The following is a 12134-nucleotide window of genomic DNA, read 5'->3' as shown; positions in this document are numbered from 1 at the left end:
GCGATTCAGAACAGGTCGTAGTGTATTAGTGAAAAGGAAATAATCGGTTCTCCTATTCCAAATGAACAGGGACAAACGTGCAGGAAAAATAAATGAACGACTTGCAATCACCTCTGAAATTATTGACAATATTCAGTCGGTGAAGGTGTACTGCTGGGAAGATGCTATGGAAAAGATTATTGACAACATAAGGCAGTAAGTTCCATTTTGATTCTGTCCCAGAATTTACATTCGGAAAATATCTAGTTTGTGAATTAATATATCTCACAGAAGCCAACTATGTTAGTCATGTTCTTTAAATCTAATCAACTGTGAAATGGCGGCAGGTTTTGGGTGGGGCCATGTTATTAATTTTTAGTCAATGTTCCATTTTTGAAACCACAGCCAACCCTCAGATCAACAAGTAAAATTATATGATTGTTGTGCTCATTCGCTTATGATATAAGTTCTCGTGAGTTTTGTTTTTATTTATTTTTTTAAAAAGGTCATTCCGATGGTTCCAGTGTAATCTTTTTTTGTGTTCATTCTAATCTGACAGGGTTGAACTAAAGCTGACCAGGAAAGTTGCCTACTGCAGATACTTCAGTAGTTCAGCCTTCTTTTTCTCAGGCTTTTTTGTTGTGTTTCTGTCTGTGGTGCCCTATGCTTTCACTCATACCATTAAACTGCGGAGGATATTCACCACCATTTCATACAACGTTGTCCTTCGCATGACAGTCACCAGGCAATTTCCATCTGCGATACAAACGTGGTATGACTCTTTGGGAGCTATACGTAAGATACAGGTATGTCAGTGGAATAATGCTGGGGAAGGAATTTGTAAAAATAATAATGCCTCCAATTATATATTCTTTTACCTAATAATACTGTGCATAGTATTCAGAACTCTCTTGTGGTGGTGACCCTTACCAGAATAGGTTGGAACTGCTCACTAATTGCTTCTTTGATTTATGTGGCCACTATAAATACATGAGACATTTACATACATTCGTAGTTTTTTGTTTCCAGCTTCACCCAATCTAGATTTAAGCTACTCTGCTGATTTATAATGGTGCTCCCACCAAGACCAGTATGAAAGATTGTTATAAAAGGAGAACTACTCGCTTTGTGAAAGTAGATTAAATTATTTTGATTGGTTTAACTATGCATCATTGTTCTTTCAAACTCTCAAGAGAGAAGTGCTTTCATGTATCAATCTAGGTACAAATGATACTTATATAAGACTGACAATTGCAGATAACTAAAATGGACGGAAACAGTTAATATTATAACAGGAATTATTCTGATTTCCCAGTCATTACTGTAGGACATTCCCCATGCCCCTCAATCAGACTCCTATTTAATGATTGAAATGTTCACCACACAAACTAATTCTTCTGAAATATTGTACACATGGGCATTGATTCTAACCGAGTCAGGGTGTCTTGGGAGCCCTTTAAAAATGGTGGGCAGGCAGGTCTTGATTATGGGATTCCCGGATCCCATTCCCGGGTTAAAGAGTACCTTTAAAGTGTACAGGCTGGTTCATAGCAATTGCCCGCATCTGGCACTCCCTTTGGCCAGCTCCCTTGTTGAGATGGGCATGTCCTACTCCTCTGCATTTTTCATGGAATTGGGCTGGATTTCTAAAGGGTCTTAGTTCATGGTTCTACAGAGGAGTTGCGAACGTTAGTCTGCGTAAGGGCACCCTTTAGGGCAATCCTCCGAGCTGGTTCAGCACAGTGGGCTAGACAGCTGGTTTGTAATGCAGAACAAGGCCAGCAGCACGGGTTCAATTCCCGTACCGGCTCATTACCCGATCAGGCGCCGGAATGTGGCGACTAGGGGCTTTTCACAGCAACTTCACCCACTCCCATGGCCCCTCTTGACCCCCATGTCAATCGCTGCACTTCCATTTACCCACCCTTCCAGCCACCCCCACAATCTCTCATACCTCCAATGCCAAGTTATGGCACACCCATTCCCATTGACCTGCTGCATACTATCAAGAACCAATAAACCGTACAACAACAGTAAGTTAAGTAAAAAAAAACTTTTTTAAAAATAGTTCATTCAGAACTTTGTACTATGTTTAAAAACAATATTTCACTGGGAAGGCAATAAAAGTGACAATATTCCAGATCCTTTAAAGTATGATAACTAATATCCTGCACAGGACCTATGGGGTGGGAATGATTATCCTTGCAGAGTACGAGCTCCCTTGCTAGGGACGGGAGATCTCTATGAACCTCTGAATAAAAGGTCAGCCAGTGATGGACTGACCGGAACAGGACCCCGGTAGGGACTTACCGTGCAGTGTATGTATCGTATTGTGAGTAAAACTACGTTTCTTTATTTTTACTCGGTGTGGTCTCCCTGTTACCTTATTAAAAAAACAAAAAACAAAAGCCCTTGAAACCACTTAACCTGCTGTAATTATCCATTTTGAAACTGACTGCAGAGACCAGAGGGACTCAGCTGTCAATCAAGTAATGTTTTCCCTCGGGGCACAGCCGTTTCAACAAGTGTAATGGATGCCTGGAGTTGACTGAGAGCAGAGACAATATTTACTCTTTTTGAACTACCTATGCCTCAGAGAAAACATTGTTTGATTGACAGCTCAGGCTCTCTGAAATCTGTAGTCAATTTCACAATGCTTATATACACAAGGTTAAGCGGTTTCAAGGGTTTGTGGCTTTTGTTGTACTTTACAGGGTCTGGATGATTTATTGTCTTCCGAATTAAATAACGGGCGGGATTCTCCGACCGCCCGGCGGGGGCGGGAATCGCGCTGCGTCGGTTGGCGGCTCCCCCCCCGGCGATTCTCCGGCCCGGGTGGGCCGAAGTCCCGCCGCTAAAATGCCTGTCCCGCCGGCGTAGATTAAACCACCTACCTTACCGGCGGGACAAGGCGGCGCGGGCGGGCTCCGGGGTCCTGGGGGGGGCGCGGGGCGATCTGACCCCGGGGGGTGCCCCCACGGTGGCCTGGCCCGCGATCGGGGCCCACCAATCCGCGGGCGTGCCTGTGCCGTGGGGGCACTCTTTCCCTTCCGCCTTCGCCACGGTCTTCACCATGGCGGAGGCGGAAGAGACTCCCTCCAATGCGCATGCGCGGGAATGCCGTCAGCGGCTGCTAACGCTCCCGCGCATGCGCTGCCCAGAGATATCATTTCCGTGCCAGCTGGCGGGGCACCAAAGGCCTTTTCCGCCAGCTGGCGGGGCGGAAATTCGTCCGGCGCTGACCTAGCCCCTTAAGGTTGGGGCTCGGCCCCCAAAGATGCGGAGCATTCCGCACCTTTGGGGTGGCGCGATGCCCGACTGATTTGCGCCATTTTGGGCGCCAGTCAGCAGACATTGCGCCGTTTCCGGAGAATTTCGCCCATGATTTTTAACATAGTTGAAAAGTTATGAATGAATTATTTTTAAAGCTTTTTTTCACACAGTCTATTGTTATTATTGCGTTCATTGGTCCGAGAAAGTGTATGGCATGGAAGAGCCATAGCTTGACACAGGGGGGAATGAGGTGGTATGGATGGAGCATGGGGAGTGTGTAGGGGTGAGAGAGTGTGAGGGGTGAGAGCTGGTGGGCTGCTGGAGGGTTGTTTATATTTTATATTGTCCGCCCGCCGCAAGAACGCCATGGGCGAGACACGGACATTAGAGAAGTCCATTGACCTCAGGTGGGATTCTCCGGTCGTCGGGCGGACGTGCCGGAGAATCCCGCCCAAAGTCTCACAGCACCAAGATGGGCCTTTCTAAACCCCACGTTGATACATGGCAACCCGGAAGGCTGCCTACAAATATCTTCCCAGTTTGGTTGGTCTGACTCCACCCATCCCCACCCTACACTCACCCCCGACAATGAAGATCCCAACTTTGCGGGCTTTCTCCTGAGGTGGGTGGGTTGAGGTGGGAATTTTCCCAACACCTCGAGGTTAAAAATTCAGGCTATGAAGTTCACAGCCACTTGGAACTGAGAGCCAGTTATGCCACCATTTTCTTTTTGATGGAAAGTTGATTCAGGTGTGTCCTGGCACAAAAATGAAAACATCACAAGATCTGAGTCCTGAGAATACGATGATCAGAGTTTTAGCAATAGCCTCCTCAATGACCAAAGGGAACTTGGTAAAATTAATTTTGAGCTGTTCATTGTTACGTGACAAGAAATGTTTTATCCTTTTATGGGATATGGGCATCAGTGGCAAGGCCAGCATTAATTGTCCATTCCTAATTACACTTGGGTGATATTCTAGGCCATTTCAGAGACAATTAAATTGTTGTGGCAACTGGTGTCACATGCAGGCCACGGAACTTCCTTCCCTAAAGGGAATTTTAGGTGGGTATTTATAACCATTGATGAAAGCTTCATGGTTTCACTGTGCCAGAACTGCTGCCTCACAGCGCCAGGGACCAGGTTCAATTCCGGCCTTGGGTGACTGTCTGTGGAGTTTGCACGTTCTCCTCGTGTCCATTTGGGTGCTCCGGTTTCCTCCCACAGTCCAAAGTTGCGTAGATTAGGTGGACTTGGCATGATCAATGCGCCAGGTGATGGGGATAGGGTGGGCAAGTGTATCTAAGTAGAGTGTTCTTTCGGAGGGCCGGTGCAGATTCGATGGGCAGAATGACCGCCTTCTGGACTGCAGGGTTTCTATGGAAATTCCAGATCCTTTTTATTAATTGAATTTAAATCCCACCAGCTGCTGTCGTAGGATTTGAACCCATGTCCCATGTCCCAGGATATTTTCCTTTTTATTTAGCGAATGCAAAGTCCCTAAGCCAGGCAGTTTCTTCTGGTCTTGCTGTGTTGAGTGTGATAGACCTCCACTGAGTCTGTGGAATAGACATTCTTCCATGATATGGTGCTCAGTTTGCTCTCCTACAGGCACATAGGGGGCTGACAGTAATGCCCTATCTGTGGACGTTGGACAAGCAGGGATCGTGGCCCCACCAACCCCCCCATCCTAGGTCCTCCTGCCTTCTCATTAACCATGGTACATATAATGGAGTTCTTTGTATGCTTTCAAGTTGATACGGGCATTAATGGTACAACTACAATCTATATAATATATTACTTCCTGATAGACCAGTTTGTAAACATCATCACACAAATGACTGAGTAAAGTTCATTTAAGTTACATAATAATCGTCATTTACTATCATTTAAATTGATGTACAGATCAATGCAATCAAACTATAAATTAAGTGAACAATCTCCAAGTTATGATTCAAAAGATCTATAAAGCTCTGTTGCTGGTTTGTAAAATTCTGATTTTTGCAGAAGGCTCCAAAAAATTGGCCAACTCAAACAATTGGCCCACTCCTAATCTTCTGATGCTAGCAACCAAGGGTTCAATAATAATTTTGTCTTTCAGGACTTCCTCCACAAAGATGAGCACAAGACCGTGGAATACAACCTAACAACAAAAGAGGTAGAGATGGTAAACGTGACAGCTTCTTGGGATGAGGTTAGAATTCATTTTTTCTTACTCTTTTGGGATCTTTTGACAATTCCCATACATTTGTGATGATTTAAACATTGAGCCGACCAGTTTTCGCTTCTGTGGCTCCTAAGATGACATGTTCACTAAGTTGACGGTCAAATTGGAACCTATTCCCATACACCATGATAATTTGTCCAATGGAATGATGCCCTCTGTAAGTAATGTCTGGAATCAACCTAGGATAGGAGAACAACAATTGTTAGAGCTTCAGCCCAGCACAACCTGTCCCCAGCTTAGTAACTCAATTATTGACTGTTAACAGCTACGTAATAATCCCGCACGGGATCTATGGGATGGGAATTCTTGTCTTCCCCGTGCTCCATGCCAAGTATGGGGTTCCCCTCTAGAGGCAGGGTGTCTCAATTACCCCATGTATATAAGGTCGGCCAGTAAGTGAATGACCAGAGAGGAACCCAATAGGGATCTACAGGGTGGTGTATTTATAATTTGTCTAAATAAAACTTTGGACTTCCCGTGACCTTATTAAACTGGCGATGAGGAGTAAACTGGTTTGCTGTCGAAGTTGCAACCTACTCAGCTGAGCCACACTCTCCGATTTTCTGGACCCAGGTTTGGATTTCTTTGATTCGCCGTGCCTCTGATTGGGCGGTTAGATGAATTTGACTCCGGTGTTGAAGACTGGAACCAAAACATTGAACGAATGAGTTATTTCTTCCGGGCCAACAATATAATGGAGAACGAATGCCAGGAGGTCATACTGTTGATGGCCTGCGGACTGCTTATATTTGGCGTGATCCAGCACCTCTGTACCTGGCAACGCAGGATGCACAATCATTCGACCAGCTCGTGAAACCTGTGGCCCAACACTTTAACCCAACCCCGTCGATAATCATTCAAAGATGTTGATTTAATGTGGCAGAGAGGTCCACCAGTGAGTCCGTCACCCAGTTCGTATCACGGCTTCGGAAGATAATCGAGTTTTGTGAGTATGGAACTATTTTGCCTGATATGCTCCGCGATCGCTTGGTCTGCGGTATTAATAATATGGAAACTCAGAAAAAGCTTTTGGGTAAAGACTCCCTAACTTTTCAGCAGGAGCTGCAGATCTCCTTGTCCCAAGAAAACAGCGCCCAAGAGATACAAGGGATGGAGGTGAATGACTTGGGACATCATCTTCACGTGGTACCCCCGCGGCCCAGACCGGCTGCCTCTGTGATTCTGGACTCTGGGTGAAGAGCCGGCCGCCAGGCCGCCAGGACGTGCAGCATCACTGGATGCCGCCGCAGGTGATTCCAGCCCATGCGTGACGAGTGGATGGCGGTCCAGGCGTAACCGCAGGCAGCAGGAGGGCCAGCGCTCCAGCTGCCCCGGTCAAGGTAGCCTCAGCACCGGGACTAGGCCCTGCATCTGGATGACCCAGAAGAGGCCAAGGATGAGGCGAAGATGCAGCTGAACTGTGTGGCAGTGCCCCGTGTGGCCCCGATTCACATTCTGATACAGGTGAATGGCCATATGCTCCAAATGGAGCTGGATATAGGAGCGGCAGTCTCTGTGGTGGCGCAGAGAAATTTTGATCTTCTCAAATAGGGAGTGCGCACTTTGTCCTTGGCCGACATGATGGCTCGTTTGGCCATTTATACGGGGGAATGACTAAACATCGGGAGTCCGCCCTCACACCAATCAGTGCACCTTCCCTTCATTGTTGTGAAAGGAAGCGGCCCTAGCCTGTTGGGCTGCAATTGGCTACTCCAGCTGCAGTTGGATTGGCAGCATGTCCTCCAAGTGGGGTCTGGCGGTCTGTGTCCCGTACTGAGAAAATTCTGTGAGGTTTTCCCGCCGAGTTTGGATACTATTAAAGGGGCCTTGGCCAATATCCAGGTGGACCCAGAAGCCCCACCCCGATATTTTCATGCGCATCCAGTTCCCTACGTTACAGTGGAGAAGGTTGAGACCGAACCACTGCGTTTAGAGAATTTGGGCATTATTCGGCCGGTGCGCTTCGCTGATTGGGCGGCACCGGTGATCCCGTAATGAAGTTGGATAAGACAGTCAGCCTCTATAGAGACTATAAATTGGCAGTGAACACGGCTTTGCGATTGGACCATTAGCCTTTACCACGCATTGAGGATTTATATGCAACATTGGTCGGTGGCTGTACATTCACGGAATTAGACATGAGCAATGCTCATCTACACCTGGTGCTCGATGAATCCTCACGGGGTACATCACAATTAATATGCACAAGGGACTCAATGAGTATCCCCAATTCTGCTCTTATGTCTTGTGGTCTCATGGACTCCCGTTTGGAGTATCCTTGGTGTGCGTAGTACTCCACCACGTCATGGAGAACATCCTCCGTGGTTTGCTCACTTTGAAGTTTACTTAGACAACGTGTTAGCCACAGAGCAGGAACATTTGCAGAACCTTGAGGCAGTGTGGAGGCGGTTTTCCGAATATGGGGTCCGCCTGCACCAAGCCAAGTGTGTATTTCATGTGAAAAAAGTGATATATTTGGGATATTGGGTGGACTGAGGCGGCCTACACCCGGTCAGCGAGAAGGTGCTCAAAATGGCCCCCGCTCTACGAGACGACTCAGAACTTCACTCTTCGCTTTGACAGGTTAATTACTTTGGGTGATTTATTCCAAATTTGGCTACCATCTCCCCCCCCCCCCACCCTTACTTGCTTTTGAAGAGGTGCCAGCCTTGGGCTTGGGGCCAGGCCCAGGATGCGGTGTTTTAAAAGCTGAAGCGGTGGTTTCCCTTTTCAGGGACTTGACACATTTTGACTCTCCAAAACTATTGTACGTCACCTGCGATATTTCACCGTATGGCATCCCATCGGATGAGCAACGGCCGTGACTGTCCGATCGCTTTTGCCTTCCGGACGCTGACTACAGCCGAGAGAAGATATGCCCACACCGCAAAATACGTCGGCTGGTTGTCATCTTTGGTGTAAAGCAGTTTCATTAATACTTCTATGGCTGCCATTGTAGCCACCCCACGCCGATGGGAAACCTGCGGGGGTGGGAGCACTGTCAGCGGGAACAGGGAATCCCGCCATCAGCGAATGGTTGGAGAATTCCAGCTCATATGTGCTTCACAACCAGGAATTTTCTCTTCTGAGCTGAAAGGCTTGTGTCGACTTCCGCATCGTCCAAAAGATCGCGGTCATCCACTGGATCTGGATCTGACTGCAGAAAGGGTGTTTCAAAATTATTCACCGGGTTGGGCGACTGCAAGCTGAACTTACCATGGCATTGAGAAAAGATGGTCCATCAGTGTGCGTTTTCACTCTGAGGAAGATACCACATCCACTCGTGAAACAGCTCTTACTTCAACTTGGTATGATGGCCAAGATGGGAGTCATCTCCCTCATCACGGACATGAGAGAAATGCTGCTCTGGAATGGCCCTAAACCAAATGAGGCCCATCACATCTGACCCAACTCAACAAGGCTGTGGTGAGGGAAATCAACACGATGTCCTTGGTGGATGGCAGTTTGACTTGGCTCTCCAAGAGCACAATGCCCTCAAAACATGACTGCAACAGCGGGTTTTGGCAGGTACCGTTAGGTGAAAAATCGAAATGATTGACAACATTTATTGCCTCTTTCGGCAGATTTTCCTTCAATCATTTGCCATTTGCCATAACCTCAGCACCCGAAAATTGTCAGCAAGGAATATCTTCCACCTTGCTGAGCCTTAAAGGGGTAACGTGCCACAGAGCAACTGCCGAGGAACGTGACCTGAGATTTAAAGCTGTCTTGAATGTTTTGCAGGAAGAAGGACTGACCCTGAATGGTCAGTGCGAATTCTCCGAAACATCCATTTGATTTTTCGGCTACATTGAGAGCAGAGAAGGACCCACAAAAAACAAGGACCTGCAGTACATTTCCCACCCCGTCATCCATTCCAGATCTTCAGCGATTCCGGGTTCTGGTAAATCAGCTGGCAAAATTCCTGGCGAATGTGGGGCAAGTCACAAGGCACTTGAAAGGCCTATTGAAGAAGGCCAAAGCATGATGATGGAGCTCACACCAAGAGGAAGAATTCCACCAGATTAAAGACAAGCTGCCCTCACCAGACATCCTGGCTCACTGCAGCCCATTCGTACCGATCACAGTCGATGATATTGATCGCAGCTGATGCCTCGTCCACGGGACGGGGGCAGTTCCATTTAAAGAGCAACTGAATGGGTGCCATCTACCAGTCTATTATGCATTTCAGGCGCTATCTGACACGGAAATTAGGTATTCGGTTATAGAGCAGGAGGCTCTGGCAGTCACGTTGGCTTGTGAGAAATTCTCCCACTATTTCAGTGGATTGAAACTCGTCACAAGCTAGTGGTCTCATTCCTGGATGAAAATGAACTTGTCAGAATGCCCCCAATAATCCAGAGATGCCGCGTGCGACGAAGGCGCTTTGCTTATGAGACAGTGTATGTCCCAGGACAAACAACAAACTACTGAGGACCCATTGTCCTGGGACTCAGTCGACCATCCGACAGCACAGGATATTAATCTAGACAATGAGATCGAGTCCTACTCCCAGTTTGTGATAACACAATGGCCAGCAAGCTCCAAAAAGGTACAACAAATATGCCAAAGGCAGACATAGGATGAAGACTGCCTCCGTGTCTGTCAATGCTGCCTGGGAGAGTGGCCACAGCAGTGCCCTGGTGGAACGGGAACGAAAATAAACTTTGCACAACGGAAACCTTAATTGATGATCATTGAATCGACGATGGGTAATCGGTAATTCCCGTCTCACTCTGGCTAGAGCTGCTGCAAAGAATCCACCAGGGCCGCACAGGCATCGCAAAATGTATAGCATGTGCTCAGTCTGCTGGGGCAGGCCGAAAGTAGTCCCGTATCCCAACTCAGTTCCCTACCAGGCCATGGGAATTTCTGGGAATAGACCTATTTGTATACAATGAGATACCCTTCCTTATCATTGTCGACTACTTCTCCAGATGGATCAAAGTGGAGCGTTTATACACAACAACCATGGAGTAGGTCATTAGACTATTGAAAGAAGTCTTTGCAACTCATAGCACTCTGGAGCAGGTGTTGTCTGACAATGGCCCACAGTTTGACCATGACTACATTGTGATGATATGCATAAGCAATCTTCCCAACACCAGATGGCAGTGTAAACCTACCATGTGCCTCTGTGCCAAGGGAGTTGGGAGTAAGTCGTGTTGGTGGATAGACATATTTTGCAGTGTCGCTATAATAGTTAGTTTGTGTTTGTAGTTTGTTATATATTTATTCCAGTTACCTTTACCACGCATTTGTTTCATAATAAATTATTTGAACTAGATGTTCTGTAGCGCGTCATTCACATCAGCCAGTCTACAGAACATGACATACATCACCCTTTTCACTGAGAATTAAGGATTCCTACACCTCACTAGCTCCCGGGATATCCCCAATCAAATGGTGAGACAGAAAAGAGTGTCCGCTCTATTAAAACTCTCTCTTAAAGAATGAAGATTTTCCAATGGCATATTTAACATCCAGGTCTACTCCCCAGCACTGTGGATTGTCACTGTCTGAACTGCTGATGGGTAATAATAATAATCTTTATTAGTGTCACAAGTAGGCTTACATTAACACTGCAATGAAGTTACTGTGAAAAGCCCCTAGTCTCCACACTCTGGCACCTGTTTGGGTACACTGAGGGAGAATTCTGAATTCCCAAATCACCTAACAGCACGTCTTTCGGGCAGAAAACTTCGAACTCAGCTTCCCAACAGTTAGAACGACCAGGAGGTTCGAGACCAAGAACAGTGCAACAGTAAACCAGTAAACAACAAGCCTCCACTTACAATAAGAGGCACCATACCAGAAATCTGCCCAGACTGAACAAAGGAGATAAAGTATGTATAAGACTCCTAGGCAGAGAAGGTGTTTTTGTCCAAAGGTGTGACAATCAATGACAATCTTACTTGATACATATCCCAGAAGGCTCAATAAGAAAGAACAGTAGAATTCTTATCCCCATTCCTCAAAGAGAACTTTGCGTTATACATTTGGGTGAAATAGATGTTGAGAACCAAACTAACAATGCACCAGATACTACAACTCTTACTGAAGATCACCAAACCAAAGCAATGATGTCCAAAGAGAGGCTGCCAATTATCCAAGATCAAAAGGACATCATCAGGGAGAGTCGTGAAACCTCCAGACTGATTAAATCAATGAAATCAGAGACCTGGGGGGAAAAGGGTAGTATGAAAATATAAATGTGAAATAAATCTGGACAAAACTTGGGGATGCAATATTATGGTGTTCGGGTTGAACGGGTTAATGTGCGGGACTGAAGTAACGGTACATCCCACATGTTGCTTCAGGAAAGGGTCACTTGAACAAGAGTCTAGGAGGTGAATGCTCAAGGTTTAGACTGAGTAACGCCTAGTCTTGAATAAATAGTTATGTTCCTGCAATAAACCGGCTACTGCTTAGGCATTTCCATGTATCTGCAATGGTTCCTTGGTCAGTAACAACCAACCTGCAAGAAGGAAGATGCAAGACTCTGTAAGGCAGTGGGAATAGTTGAAATTTAACAGCAGAAATCAGGGCGGAGACTATAGATTGAATTTTATCCTTCGACGTTTCTGTGGACACTTTCAATCCTTCAAATCTACACCCTGTACAAATATTGTGCATTATGACAAGGGATATTAATAA

The 12134-nt window shown here is 46.4% G+C and overlaps 1 protein-coding gene across 4 annotated transcripts in view; it reads left to right on the top strand.

The window, feature by feature from the left end:
- cftr (CF transmembrane conductance regulator) overlaps positions 1-12134 on the top strand; it is a 222753-nt gene that overhangs the window by 67482 nt on the left and 143137 nt on the right. For all 4 annotated transcript variants that reach the window (XM_072485246.1, XM_072485243.1, XM_072485244.1 and 1 more), the window contains exons 7-9: positions 70-195; positions 539-785; positions 5352-5444. In XM_072485246.1, the coding sequence (XP_072341347.1) occupies positions 70-195; positions 539-785; positions 5352-5444 (466 nt within the window). The remainder of the gene's footprint in view (positions 1-69; positions 196-538; positions 786-5351; positions 5445-12134) is intronic.

The sequence above is a fragment of the Scyliorhinus torazame genome, chromosome 19 (assembly GCF_047496885.1).
Source record: "Scyliorhinus torazame isolate Kashiwa2021f chromosome 19, sScyTor2.1, whole genome shotgun sequence".
Taxonomy (NCBI): Eukaryota; Metazoa; Chordata; class Chondrichthyes; order Carcharhiniformes; family Scyliorhinidae; genus Scyliorhinus; species Scyliorhinus torazame.
The sequence above is the reverse complement of the archived record's forward strand: the minus strand, read 5'-3'. Positions and strand labels throughout refer to the sequence as shown.